Genomic DNA, 15,154 nt, shown 5'->3' with positions numbered 1-15,154 from the left:
AACATCCACAGGCACAGAGTGTATATGGCTTCGTAAATATGAAAGATTCTTATAAGAGACAGCCGCAGAGGTATGTACGTATGTGTGTGCATAACTGATGCGTTATCTTAATCATGATTTGCTTTTTTATTAGGAAAATCTTTTTTGTTTAGTTAATAATTGTATTGCTTTGGTGTTTTTTATCAAATCATCAGAAATGCTTATCATCGATGGGGTTTCCATTAGTCTCGTCAATTAATAAAAAAGACGCTATTTACACACTTTTGTTTACATTAATTATTTATTTGTATTGAAGATTACTGACCTTCCGGAATAAGTCAACTTTTTGAAGGTTTCGCCATAATCATTAGACACGTCTTTTGTATTCGCGTAAATATGTTATGGATGGAGTTAACTCTGTTAGACCAATGTTGATTTTAAAGATAAAACGAAATATTGAAAAATACAGAAGCAATAATAGACATTATACATTCAAAAAATCTATATATGTATATGTATGATCTCAAGAATCTCTAGACACATTCTACGGAATACAGATTATAAGTCCGGAAAAAGTAAATAACTTAGGGAATTCAATTAGTCTATGTATATTTTTGTTTGTGAATCTACTGAAAGCTATTCTTATCATTTCTTATCATTCACTTATCCTTATCATTCACATTTATTTATGTATTGCCCAAATTGAATTACTTCACAATCATAGTTCTGAGGACTTTACTTTATATAAGCACTTTTGTTGAAGATTTCCGTCTAAATGATTTAGAAAACTATCTCTCCATAATATGGACAATCTAAAACCGATATTTTTGCTTTGATATTTTAATAATAATAACTATTTTATAACCACTAATTCTTCATTTATAGTTGAATATTTAAGTGTTTTAGTAGGTTCAAAACCTATAAGTATATACGCCACCGGCTCCCCAATTAGGACGGCTGTTGCCATACGGTCCGCCCAAATGTTGCGAGTACTGTCCGGTGGCATCGAAAGAGTGTCGGCCATTATTACTCTGCCAGACTGGCACACGCGTGTCAAGGCTCAAATCAATACCTTGCTTAGGACTACCGCCGCCCTGTAAATTAAACTGAGGCTGCCGCTGAGGTTGCGGTTGTGGGTTCTGGTAAAAAAGAATATACATTTGAGTTTTTATTTTTAGTTGAAGAATTAACACAACATTCTTTTATAACCATATAATCCACTTACTAGGCGCCACGGATCCTGCTGATCCTTGGGATAAGCCAGGACCAAGTTTAAAAGGCAAAATAAAATAAATACTTTCACGGACATTTCTACGATTGTTTTCTGCGATTGCTTAAACCAACTTGAGCTATAATTCAATTCCAAATGATTGGCTTCAAGCTGATACCGCAAATATATACGAGTAGAATGGTTTTATGAACTCAATTGAAAGAAAAATCCCCAAAATGGAAGTCCCTTCTCAGATTGCACCGAAGATTATCAGTAAACCACGCGGCACATTATCAAAGTAAGCCAAGAGTTTATACAATTGTTGTAGTGGATTCATAAGCAAAACAAATTATTAACAATTTCTATTTAAAATGGCCTTTTGACCTTACAAAATCTACATTTAATACTCTTGGTATGACTTTGAATATATAATCAGTGTTTGCTTTAAATTTGCGATTGCAAGAAAGGCAAGTTCTTTTTATTAATTCATATAGAACACATGAGTACTATTCGAAAAAAAATAAAAAAACTATATGTGTATGACTAAAATAATAAAAAAAAGTTAGAGTAAAAATGGGATAACTCAATAAGTTCTGCAATTAGATTACAATGCTAGAGATCCCAAGACATGAAAAAATATTGTAATCAGTCCTATCATAAGAATCATCAAAATATGTTGACCTACACCCTGTTTACACTTATGGGTCCATATGTATGTACTCACGTCAGTATATGTATATAGATGAGAATAAAGATCTCTGTAGATCCACCGCTCTTCGCTCAGCGATTCTTGCGCTTTCGTAACGTCAAACACTTTCGATTCGACGAGCAACAGCTGACGTAGATCATATGTTCTCTCAGTTACTCATCACAGAGCGCGAAGAATGCTCTCCCCAAAAACATCTGTTCAAATGTTTTGTATTTCAGCTGAGAAATGTCACAATGCATGCGGCAACAACAACCGCACACCACCCCCAATGCCTGCTGCGGCGCCATGGCGAATGAAATTCGACTAGAAACGAAAACAAATGGAAACAAACAGAAATAGAAACAAAAATATAAAATATAAAATGAAATATAAGAAATGAGTAGAAGGAACATATCAACAAACTTTTCCACACACATGCACATACACATATATGTGTGTGTGTGTGTATTTCTTTTAGAAAACAATTATGTGTTTAATTTTATTTTAGAAAAAACTTCTGGCTGCCAATTCAGTGTTCAAGTGTGGACGATCGCATGTGGAACCAACGAGCAGTGAAAGTGAATTGAGCGCAAAATAATTAAACGCTGCCATAGAGCCTATTCTATTCTATTCTATTCAGTATTTAAAGACACTCTAAATAGAACAATTATGAAATCTGTAACGGGCTTTGTGCTACTTATGGCTTGCTTGTGCATCTGGCTTATCAGCGCACCGGGGCTAACGGACGCTGAGCCACACATTGGTGCCGCTTGGCCTATTCTGCGTCTGGTCCAGGTAAGTGCACGCGTTTCCTAGCTTTCATCTTCTACAAAATGTGCCTATTTATTCGACTCAGGATATACCACCAGACTCACTCATACCACGTAGACGTGTGAAGCGTGTCAAGAGAGGTACCATCGATCCGGGATATGAAGACCAAAGTTCGACGGAACGCGGTAAAGTTCGCTTCCCTGTTTGGGACGATGCGAAGGGAGAGCCGCTACTGGATTAAGAATCACCATCTTAAGAAAAAAATTTTGAATAAAAAGGCATAATTTTATTCGAAAAATTTGTATTTCCTTAAAACGCTTTGATGCTTCCAGCCACCTGTTGTATTATTAAACTTTCGCTCATTGCATTTCTTCCAGTAAGAGCGTGGAGTTAACGGTTGTTTAAAAAATTAGACAAATATTTAGATACATAGTCGTGCATGAAGCGTGTCTTATTTTGTCAGTTACCTAATTTCTAGTTCACACAACAACAACTATCTATAGATTCTGTTTACGTAACATTTCTAACAAAAACTTTTCGAAATAGAACATCCACCTAGAAATATGGCGCTTTTCTCACAGTGCACAGAAGAAAAGAGTTAATAACATGACAATTAAAAATTAAATATTTTCGGCAATGAGGATATATGATACTTTCAAGAAGATCTATCTGTTTCGGGAATCACTAACAAAAAATGGATCACCGAGGCGCAGTTTTAGTCTGCCTATGAGCAGGTTTATACCTGAATCCCCTTTTACTTCATTCTTTGTGGTCTGCCGCCACTAATTCAACTTTTAGCGGGATTTGCTGCACTGTTATTCTCGTTGCCAAAATAACTAAATAAATGGAACGAATACTTGTGTATGGAGTTCCCGCAGCGTTAACTATGGAATATTGAGCCAAGACACCTCCGCTAATGTCTCGGCTTACACTTTGACTTCGCGTGTCGAAAGTTTTTAACACCCGCGAAAACTTTCGGTATTCAAACAAAGTGAAGCTCTCTGGAGGGGGAGTAGACACCTGTTTATTAGCACATTCTTTGAAGAATTTCCAAACATTTCGTGCGCTAATAAATTATATTAGTGGATTTCTTTGATTTGCTTGATGACACTTCGAACTACAGAATAAATTGATAAATGCAAGTAAACAAAATGTCGGAGCGCGCGATTTTATGCGTTGTCTGGAGAACTGCAATGAAAGTGACTAAATTTACTGCATACTTTAAGAATGTTTTATTTTAACGTATTTGATTCTGATAATTTCTGTACACACATTTTTCTACTAATAAATATTCCACTAGAGACTATTTAACACCTCCGAATGCAATTTTAGGAAGTGATGTGATATCACTTGAGTTGATGTGATGAGAGGCGATGTGATCTGATGTGTTAGTTAATTGTTGATCGCATAATCAGTTGCTGCAATTAATTGCATATTTTTAGGCGCTATCATTGTTGTAGCAAAATGAGAAAAGTCACTTGGCGAAGAGGTTTGAATAGCTTACTTGGATATCCGTTTCCACGTTATACAGGCCGGTTTCAATCAGTTTTAAAAGCGTTTAGTATTTACTGTAATTCTATAAAATTTAAATGGTACTGCTAACCACCTCTCATTGGAAGTATAACCTTATGAACTATAATACTTCAATTCTTCGAATGTAGAATTTAATTCGTTGACTTCACGATAGAAATAAACCTATTTAACCAGAAGGGTATATTTTTAGGTTATACACAATATAATTTTATGATACTTTGGAGACCACTAAAATTAACATTTGTTGTTGTTGTTTTCTTAATTATTCATTTCGAAGTTAGTAAAGCAAAAACTATGCAATAACCGCTAAGCAAGCCAGCAAACATAAATAAATACAAAATTACCGTAAAAATTTGCTCCAGAAATGTCATTGAACTCCGCGGCAATTCGTCAAAACCACTAAGTACTAAAACTACTGAAAAACACTCTCACAAACAACAACAACAGAGGTATGAAGCAAATTAAGTGGAATTACACAGAAACCATTAAAAGGAGTGCAAGCAGCAGGTGGAGTTAAGAAATTGTGCTAATGGGACTGCAACAATTGCGATGCCGCAGCGATTTGCCGTTCGTATTAAACTCACGCCTTTCGGTGAATGGCAAGTAATGAGTAAACAACGGTTGATGGAATCAAATGAGCGCATGATGGACGAAATTGCTCAATTTGCAGAAAACAATTTAGATTGAATGATTTAAGAGAATATAATCATTATATTTTATGTTGTTTAGTTGCTGCAAATAAAGCAGAAACCATGGGCTAACCCTGTTTAAATGATTTCTCAAACGGGTCATACCCCAAACTCACTTCGAAAATCCCTACACATAATGGTTCTATTTCTACTTTTTCCAAAAGACGCTTTCATGGAATCTACAGGTCAATAAAATATGAATGACGAACATAAAATCTTCTGACAAGGTTTAATCAGTCGGCCCACAGTACGAGTACATTGAAAGTATTGTATTAATCAGTAGTGTAATTAGGACTTTGAGTGTTTACTTGCCACAATCGAACAAACAATTTCACTACAGTTTCATTCCACGTCACGCCCATTTAGTGTCGATGTGCTTGATTACAACATGTATCGTTCCGATTTTTGCTTGTGTGCTTGCGTGCATACGAACCGTGGCCGAAACGCAAATGGCGTGTCGCGTTCGACGCATGCGGGGGAAAGGGGGTTGAGGTACGTGGAGTGGCGGCTCTGTTTTTATATGGTTGCACCGCACAACTTCCGTTTCCGCAGTCGCGTCATTTACGGCCTTCGTCGTGCACTTCACCGATTCGGTGGCAGACGCGAACACTCGAAGCTCAATTACCACCGCACTTCGGTTGTTGTTGCTTTCTATTTATTCTGTTTTTGTAGAACATATTTTCCTTGTTGCATTCAACTTGCCACAAAAGCGATTTGCACGCAACCGAAAACCAACCGAGGGGACAGCTCGAAGAGCCAATTTCAATGAGCTTCAACTTGCAACTGTGCAACATGAAAACCAATAATCGTAAAGGAAGGCAAGGATGAAGTGGTGCACAGTAACGATAACCGAACTCGGGCTGTGCACCGCACGCAAAAAGATTTGAGTTTTCTCGCAAAAAACAAATTCGAAAACATGTTGGCGAGGTGCATGCAACACCTTCGTGTGGCGCATAATTGAGTTAATTTCCAAACAATTTTCATTTTCTGTGCTTTCCTAAAGCTTTCGCCTCATGTCCAACCAGCTAAGCTCTTTAATATTTGAAAAGCATTTGTTACACAATGATTTAAACTGAATATACGAACACTGCAATATTCCATCGCTTCCAGCCGCCCCCGTCGCTGTTATTGTTTTCATTGCGGTTATTAGTGTGGTTATTTCAATTATTCCAGAGCAAACAGTCGAACTCCCACCCTCCTCGGCGACATGCAATCGATGCGTGCGTGCAGTTAAATGCTCGGTGGAAAATTAAGGCCCCCCCCCTCCAGGTTGTTGTGGGCCTTGCCGCCTACTTTTGGTTAGGACACATGTGCAGTGAGTTCATTGACATTTGCGTCGAGGAAATTTTCAATGATTGAAAATTACTTGTTACTGTTGTTGTTGCTACCCAGGTGACGCGGGCTGTCACTGTCATCTAATTTTAAAATGATATTTTTATACTTCCGCCTATTTTAACTCGCAATCATGGTCAACAGTAGAATTTTATTCGTCTGCGTTCACTTGTTTGAGAGTATTTGCCTCGGCACTGCGAGAAATACACTGAGAGAAATGGGTTTAAATGTACTGAACTTACTTATTTTATTTATAATATTGGTTTGAAACCAATCGGAAAGTGACTAAATTAATGATCTTTCCAAACAATCCCAAAGGATGAATAAATTTTAAAAACATCTCCATGTAGTCTAAAACAAGGGCTGAATTTTTGAATTGTAAAAACTCAATTGAAAATTGAAGTGAAAAAATGTTCAAATTTTTTTTGTTAAATTCTTGCGAAATAAGCTTGAAACAACAGGTTATAATAACCGTGTCTAAACTCCACATTTAGTTGAAAGCAGGCGTGAAAGTGTTTCGAGTTAAACGCATGTCAGATAAAAATCTGACTCTTACATAATGCACGTGAGTAAAATGTGACAGGGAACCATATTTACTGAAGTGTGACGTTTCAACCACTTTTGTCTTTAAAGCTCATTTACACTTATATTATTAACATTCCTTATCCGAATACGAGTAGTTTTGCTTTCAATTGCGAGTTATCTATAATAAGCTGTGTCAATTATTTCATACCACTGGTGTGGAACAATAGTTGATACCATAGACATGTCATCTAGTGAGAAATATTTGATCATGCTTTTTAATACGTTTTTCAAACCGTTATATGCAATTCGTATGTTGTATATTGTTTATGCTGCATGATATGATCAAGTACACTTGTGCATTTGTAATCAATTGCCTAAATGTTTTTCTTAGATCAATGGGTTATCATATGTATAGATCTTAACACAAGCACATAAATATGTTTGTGTCATTCATTGTTGATTGCATGCGTGTTGCTAATAAATGCATATGCGTTTATGTATGTATGTATGCCCGTTCAATATATTTGAACATACATATTTAAGGTTAGTGTACTGTATGTGCTCTTATAATCGTGAGTATTACATACATATATTCTTATCTTCTTGAACTACTGAATAGTCTTAAAAATACTTGGATTGATGCGTACTGACTCAGTGATTACCTTTTGGCAAACAAGTTGAAATTACAGAAATTATTAATTATTAATTATTTCTATGATTCTAACCGAAGGCTTTATAGATTATTTATCCACCTGCAGTGAAGTTATATAAACTATCTTATGGGAACTTCACGTAATATTCTTTCGAAATATGTAGAATATGTTTCAGGATCTTGAATGATTTCTCTAATATTTCGCCCTAAATATATTTACTATTACCATTTCTAGAATTGCATGGTACCGTTGTTTAGAGAGTTAGTAAGGTGCGTTGGTAATACCACGTCAACTATAGGAAACTTTCGATCTGTATCTGCAAGCAAGGCACTGGCCAGTATCGGCAAAATTATTGCACCTATCGGAAATACGTACACAGCGAGATTAAAATATTGAAATGTATAATTTATAAATTTAACTTTACGTCTAAATTTACTATAAGTGTTGATAAGATAAAAGCCGTCATCATAGTCTCATACATACGAGCAATAAGGTGGGCACAAGTTCGCGCGGTGGCACAAATTCTTAATGGTTGTTGTTAACAACTTTATCGAAAATCTATTTTGAGTCGTGAGAAAATATAAAGCGAGTAAAAAACGTAGACTTTGGAGAGTATATTTGATATATGAATATTTTACTGATCAAACGCTATGATCAAGGGTAGACACTATAAGTAAAAATGAGAAGTTGTTTCGTAAGAAAATATCTAGTTTATATTTGGCAAAAACTAGGTTGCCAAGAAGTCGAAGCAAAAATGATTCTCTGTCGTATTTAACCTCGCCTTTCCTACCTTTCACCAATTCTGCCGCAAACACCCAAACTCAACTGGCGAATATAAGGGAAAGCAATGTATCAGACATAAAAAATAGATAATGTGAATGCCTGTTAAGCGAGCATAAATTTAACAGCAACGCAGCGAAGAGAACATCCGTTAGCGCAAGTCATTTAGTATGTGACCGACAGTCAGTGCAATTAGTCGTATTTTTTTGGCAAATTCCTCTACTCTTCGCATATTCAAGTACCGAAGCGGCAAATTAATAAGTAACGTTAATTATTTAGACTGTGTTAGATTCGGGCAATAGAGGTGCTGAGGTGTGTTGGACTTTGATCAACATGAAGGCCATTATATGCATTGTTTTACTGGCCATTTCGGCCTTTTGGATTTATCGCGGAGTCAACCATTTCATTAAGCCGCTACCAAAACCAGAAGTGGACACTAACACTTACTGGGGACCCGGCAAACCTGTAAACTACGAAGCGCCGACAGATATTGTGCCTTTCGAAATTAAATATGATCAAACGGTTTGTAGAAATGACACTCAAAACGATTTGAGCGCTAATACCACAATTTGTATTCCCAACAGATTATAGACGATTTACGTGTACAGCTCAATCGTACTTGGAAATACACTGCGCCACTGGAAAATATCAAGTTTGAATACGGTTTCAATTCGGAAGCGCTGCGGCATATCGTCGAGTATTGGCGCGACTACTACTTGCCCAAATGGAGCAAACATGAAGATTACCTGAATTCCCTGCCGCACTTTAAAACCGAAATTCAAGGGTAAGACAAATAACCGTTTACTTAAATTGTTTTAATCGAATTGTTTATCACCTATCTCCTCTTTTAATTGGGTTTCCATTCCCAAAGGCTGAAGATTCACTTCATACATGCAAAGCCATCGGAGGCAGCGCGGAAAGAGAAGAAGGTTGTACCGATGTTACTGCTACACGGCTCTGTGCGTGAATTCTACGAGTTCATAAAGATTTTGGTGGAGGTGTCCGATGTTAACGACTATGTATTCGAAGTTATTGCACCCTCTCTAGTCGGTTATGGGTTCTCCGACGTGAGTCAACAGTGTTCGCCAACTTCATTGCTATTTCACTCACACATTTCATATTCTAGGCTGCCCCAAGACCCGGTTTCGATGCGCTACAGATGGCTGCTGTCATGCGAAATCTTATGTTACGTGTTGGTTTCGACAAATTCCTCATACAGGGTGGCGATTGGGGTTCCATCATTGGCAGCACCATTTCCACACTCTTCCCGGAAAATGTGATCGGTTTTCATTCCAATATGTGTGTGCTGCATACACCATTAGCTACGATTAAATCGTACATTGCCAGCTGGATGCCCGAGCAATTTCTGCCAGCGCGTTTCTTCTACGATCATCATTTCCCACTCAAGGATAAATATAAGTTTCTGATACTTGAGTCCGGCTACTTCCACATACAGGCAACCAAACCGGACACCATTGGCATTGCATTGGAGGCTAGTCCCATCGCCTTGGCCGCATATATAATGGAGAAATTCCAAACAGCAACTGGTGTAGGACGGAATCAGGAATTCAACGCGATGGACAAAACGTACAAATTAGATGCTATATTAGACAACGTCATGATATACTACCTCACTGGCACGGTCACGACAGCAGGACGGTTCTATGCCGAAAATCTCGCCAGCAACTCTTTGGCTCTGAGCCTGGATCGTGTTCCTTCGCCAGTGCCAATGGGTTGTGCTCGCTTCCAGTTCGACTTGCCGCCGGCACTTGACTGGGCGCTCAGAGACAAATTTCCTAATTTAGTGCATAGTACATATTTCAACCAGGGTGGCCACTTCGCCGCCTTGGAACTGCCTGGTATGTTGTATATTAACTTCCAAGAGTTTGTTAAGAAAGCTATTGCAGAGTAATTTTTAATTTTTTGTATGAAGAAAGTGTAATTTAATTAATAAGCAAAGCTTAAAAATACACCACCGCCTTTTAGTCACATCAGTATATAGTATTAGGTTCGGCTTAAGTAACCGTAGAACTGTATAAATAAATAATAAATATTACGGGGCATGTGCGCAAGGTGCAGGTGCACTTCAAAGCAGCTCTCCGATTCATATATATGTAACTTAAAACGTGTAAATATTATCTAATTCCTAGCTGTGATTAATGCTAATATCAGCGTGTGAAATGTTTATTCACTTGTTCTCTCCCGGAGCGTACTTTCATGGCATACAACTTACATAATATACAGTTTTGTGCTATAGTTTACCAATATGGATTCCAATATGGATCAGTTAATTTTCGACAGCTTTTTCCAAACTTTGGAATCTTCGCTTTCTTGCATGCTCGAGACAAACGAACTATTTTGAATAATGCCTCTCAAAATATTATTCCATATACCTCAACTAGTACAACGGGTCCCTTGTGCTGGCCTGAGGTCATAAATTCAAAATGGCGATATTTTTTCCATCCGATTTTACCTTTTTAAATAACAGTGGATCAGATCCAAATGTTTAAAGTACTTTTCAATTTCTAAAGAATTAAAAGTCCTACCCCTAAAGTGCATAAGTATTGGTAAGTACAGTACGGAGAAAATTAAATCTCCCTTGCATGACTCTCTCGAGTGTAAACAATGTTCGCTTAGTAATTCGTATTCGAATTGTCGTGATACGCAAAAAGTGCTTAAGTTGAATTGAGCTTAACAACAGAACAAACAGAATAATCAGTTTCTCTGCTCTATTATATGACTGTGTGATAGATAAAGCTTAAAGGATGGTATGAAGAAGCTTGAAAGCTATGATGGCTCTCTCCACACACTCTTTCACTTTTTGTACTTCAAATTTGAGTTCAAAAGTTAAGCATTTGGAATTGCTTACTTTTGGCTTTACTGAAATAAATACACACACACTGACACATATTTAATATGCCGAATAAAAACTGAGAGCCAAAGAGACCGGCATTTGTGGCCCTCGTTGATTTCAATGTCAATGACAACAACAAGTACACGCACATACATACATATATACACCCGTAGGTAGTTCAAATTTTTGCAAACCAAGATAATTGTACATATGTACATGCTTTGAATTATTATTAGAATTATCAATATATGGAAGCCTAATTAGTTTTAACACATACATACATACATATACTTAAAGACGATTACATCTGTCTACGTGCAATTCAACAATTTTAGAATTGAGTGCAAGATAAGAATTTAGTATCATTATCGCAATTCATTTTAGGCATTAAAAGAGCCGAGTCATGGCATAAAAGTAATTTGAAGAAACTTTGCAAGCGTCCACTTTATAATTAGTTACTAATTAGCGATTAGATTATGCCTGTGGATCGTTCATGAATATGTAAGAATGACCCCCGTTGAGAAAACTGTGCCGTCTAAACCACCTTCCAACCGATAAATACCGTAAGTCCAACTAGTCCACCAACAATCTTCTTCCAATATAACCATATAATGCCCTAGTAAAAGCAATATTATCGAACTAACTATACGACGACTCTATCTATCGCCGAGTTGATGTTACTCTTGTTTCTCTCGCATGCCTACACAACCCCTCGAGTAACAATAAAAAATACACATACATATATAAAGAAATCACAACGCCGGCTATTCGACACTGTTGCGCTCCCCAATCAGTTTCGCATCACCGCTGGATGAGTGCGGCTGGTTTTGTTTAGTGTTCGCCCGTTGTTCTTTGGTGTCAATTTATTATTTATTGTTGTAAATATATTTATAACAACAATCAAAATAAACAAGTTTGGAAAATTCCACTTTCAATTATATACTGCCATCCAACGACCGTTGTGCCACAGTATTGATACGAAAGTGAAATGGGCGCGTTGCGTATTCTCGTCGTAGTCCTAGCGATTATCGCAGGCATGTCTTACCATAAATATCTGGAGCTCACAAGATCAGCGCCGATTCCTGAGCTGAACGATTCTGAGTACTGGGGACCCGGCAGCGCCGCCAAATACAAGGAGAACGCTGCTATTAAAGCTTATGACATAAGCGTTAAACCGCAGGTAATTAAATCGAAATATGTATGTATGTACATTGGGGCATATATTAACTAGGGATTTGTGATTTTTTAATGCGTGCTGCAAATTGCTGGCTGTCAGCTTGTCAATTTCCCAATAAATAAGTATGTATATTTGTACGAGCTTTTGTATATCAAATAATCGAAAATGTATATTAAATATTAAATACTTGTTCACCTTGAACTGTATATATCTGTATAGGAGCATAATATGTAGAAAAGAATAAAACACAATTGATTCGATTTTTTTCTGGCTACAGTTAATTGAAGATCTGAAGAGACAGCTGTCGCGCCCACTGGTGCTGCACGAACCACTCGAGGGTATCGGATTTCAGTACGGTTTCAATTCCAAGTACCTGGAAAAGGTAGTGGCTTATTGGCGCGACACTTACCTGCCCAAGTGGGGAGAACGAGAGGCATTCCTCAAACAATTCCCGCACTATGAAACCCAGATTCAGGGGTGAGTAAATTCCATTGTGAAATATCATTTATTAATACATAGGTATAGGTGAATGTGTTTGAAGAAATTTATTACACAATACTGATCTCAGAGAGAAACCGGTATAACCGACATCTCTATAAGTCTTTATCTTCGCATCTAATAGTGAAAAAAGTGTATATTTGTTCTAAATAGATATTTTTGATACGGTCCCAAGTCACAAATCTCCAATCTACTGTTTGTTGTTATCATTATTAGTCGATTTTAATTAAATGATATGATTGTAGATAATATTTATAGAGTAAATATGTAAAAGCTTTGTGCAAGTCATCGTAGTTCGTCTTATTGTCTGTTATTGTTGAGAGAAAGTATTTTAATTTTATTTAATCAAAGTTGTTGTTTCTGCAGCTGTACTGAAATGTGCTGAGCAAATGACTTGAAATTGTGATAGCCTCATTCCTCCTCATATGAATACTGATAAGCCTGAGGCATATCTAAAGAAATGTGAAATTATGCATGGTGAAATGCAAGACTTAATCATCGCTTAAGCTTAATGAAGAAAATTAACTGATACATATATAGATTGGTATGTAGACATTTATGATCCCCGCAATGATATTGCTATTCTTGGATGTTGACCTATGTCACTAAACTTTAGACTATTGTTACTGAACTTTCTCTGTTCGCTTTTACCACATTTTGAAATATTGACATTTTTCATCACATTCTAAGAACCACCCTAGTACACAGAAATACCCATACAAGTTTGCAACAAGAGTTTCCGCAAAACATACTTCCATACCAAGAAAGTACATTGACCGATTCTAAATTTAGCAGGACTCAGTGCGGTGCATTGAGTAAAACATTCCAGCAGCAGATGGTTTAAATTGTATCTTTATACATTTTGCTTTTCTTTTTCGTACATTTAACGTGCACAGTTTACACGTACACTTCATCCATGTAAAGCCCAAGTCCACCGAAGGTAAGAAAGTGCTGCCTTTGTTGCTGATCCATGGTTGGCCGGGATCAGTGCGCGAGTTCTATAAGCTAATACCGCTGCTGACAAAGCCGAATCCCAAGAGTGAATATGTCTTCGAAGTGATCGCACCCAGCTTACCCGGTTATGGTTGGTCTCAGGTGCGTATACTTAACTATCCTCGGAAATTGAACATCCATATCTTATGAAATATATTTATTTTTCGTTTGTAGGGCGCCTCAAAGGTCAACTTTGGCCCCGCACAGATGTCATTGGTGCTGCGTAATTTGATGCTTCGTTTGGGCCATGAGAAATTCTTGGTACAGGGCGGTGATTGGGGCTCTTTGCTCGGTGCAAACATAGCGGTTTTGTCGCCACAGAATGTGCTCGGTTATCATTCCAATTTTTGCAGCACCAATCATCCAATGGTGCACCTGTATAAGTTTTTGCGAATTTGGTTCCCGAGCTTCGTTGTTAATGAGGAGCATAAACCTTTCTTCAAACCATTCGGCGAAGAGTTGAGTTATCTTTTGGAGGAAAGCGGCTATGCCCATATTCAAGGAAGCAAACCAGACACGATTGGCACAACCCTCTCACAGAACCCTGTCGGTTTGGCCGCATACATACTGGAGAAGTTTTCCACTTGGACCAATCCTGCTTACAGGAAACTAGAGGATGGTGGTCTCACCAAACGGTTCACTTTGGACGAGCTCTTGGATAATGTCATGATTTATTATATCACAAATTCGATAACTACATCACAGCGCTTATACTCGGAGGCGTTCAGCTTTGCTCAAATGGGTTTGAATTTGGATGCGACACATATTACGGTGCCCACCGGTTGCGCTCGTTTCATACACGACTTGATGCATTTAACGGATTTGGAACTTAGTTTGAGATTTAAAAATCTCGTGCAAAGCACCTATCACAAAGACGGTGGTCATTTTGCCGCAATGGAGGTGCCCCAAACTCTTTACATCGATTTTGTGGAATTCGTCGAGAAAGTGTTCACCAAACCACAGCCAAAGCTATAATCATTTCGTGATTCTTGAACAAATTTTTGTATAAATTTTGTATTTTGAATGATTTTCGAATAATATTTTACTAGAAAATAAATTACCTAAATCACGTTGGTTAGTTAAATGTTTTAATTCGAGAACATATATAGGCAGATCAAAAAAAATTAAGTTGGAGTAGAGCTGTCAAAAACCAGTTCTGGAAAGACATCTTTAATAAGCATTACCATTTTCTGTCAAGAAGTTTGCGTTCGAAATCGCAAACCATTTCATACGTGGGAAACGAACAAAAAGGTCGATAAATATATAGGTCTACAGTTAGCGCTCACAGCGCCATCTGTTGGGCGCTAGCTAACGGTATGGTGTGCGTTTATGATTTTTTCTGTGCTTTTACACCAGGTGTTCCAAATGAAATGAAAGCTTAATAAATACAGAAAAAACATTAAAAATTAATTTAAAAGCATAATCGTAATTTAATGTTGATGTTGAACAAAAGCTACGAAATCATGTAAAAC

The 15,154-nt window shown here is 37.3% G+C and overlaps 4 protein-coding genes across 4 annotated transcripts; 3 read left to right on the top strand and 1 right to left on the bottom strand.

Moving 5' to 3' along the window:
* Positions 1-571: 571 nt before the first annotated feature.
* LOC105221311 (diptericin-A) lies at positions 572-1,365 on the bottom strand. The gene is made up of 2 exons (XM_011198168.3): positions 1,205-1,365; positions 572-1,118 (listed from the first exon to the last, which is right to left on the bottom strand). Exons 1-2 carry the CDS (start codon positions 1,286-1,288, stop codon positions 891-893), a joined length of 312 nt encoding a protein of 103 aa, XP_011196470.1. The 5' UTR covers positions 1,289-1,365; the 3' UTR covers positions 572-890.
* Positions 1,366-2,342: 977 nt separating this feature from the next.
* LOC105221310 (uncharacterized) lies at positions 2,343-2,938 on the top strand. The gene is made up of 2 exons (XM_011198167.3): positions 2,343-2,672; positions 2,734-2,938. The coding sequence occupies exons 1-2, from the start codon at positions 2,547-2,549 to the stop codon at positions 2,887-2,889; spliced, it is 282 nt and encodes a 93-aa protein (XP_011196469.1). The 5' UTR covers positions 2,343-2,546; the 3' UTR covers positions 2,890-2,938.
* Positions 2,939-8,312: 5,374 nt separating this feature from the next.
* Positions 8,313-10,130, top strand: LOC105221309 (juvenile hormone epoxide hydrolase 1). Its single transcript, XM_011198166.3, has 4 exons — positions 8,313-8,682; positions 8,745-8,944; positions 9,032-9,227; positions 9,287-10,130. Exons 1-4 carry the CDS (start codon positions 8,494-8,496, stop codon positions 10,070-10,072), a joined length of 1,371 nt encoding a protein of 456 aa, XP_011196468.2. The 5' UTR covers positions 8,313-8,493; the 3' UTR covers positions 10,073-10,130.
* A 1,672-nt stretch (positions 10,131-11,802) lies between these two features.
* LOC105221307 (juvenile hormone epoxide hydrolase 2) lies at positions 11,803-14,760 on the top strand. The gene is made up of 4 exons (XM_011198165.3): positions 11,803-12,194; positions 12,469-12,668; positions 13,586-13,784; positions 13,857-14,760. The coding sequence occupies exons 1-4, from the start codon at positions 12,003-12,005 to the stop codon at positions 14,655-14,657; spliced, it is 1,392 nt and encodes a 463-aa protein (XP_011196467.1). The 5' UTR covers positions 11,803-12,002; the 3' UTR covers positions 14,658-14,760.
* The last annotated feature ends 394 nt before the right edge of the window (positions 14,761-15,154 follow it).

Source organism: Zeugodacus cucurbitae, chromosome 6, assembly GCF_028554725.1.
Source record: "Zeugodacus cucurbitae isolate PBARC_wt_2022May chromosome 6, idZeuCucr1.2, whole genome shotgun sequence".
NCBI classification, from domain to species: domain Eukaryota; kingdom Metazoa; phylum Arthropoda; class Insecta; order Diptera; family Tephritidae; genus Zeugodacus; species Zeugodacus cucurbitae.
The sequence above is the reverse complement of the archived record's forward strand: the minus strand, read 5'-3'. Positions and strand labels throughout refer to the sequence as shown.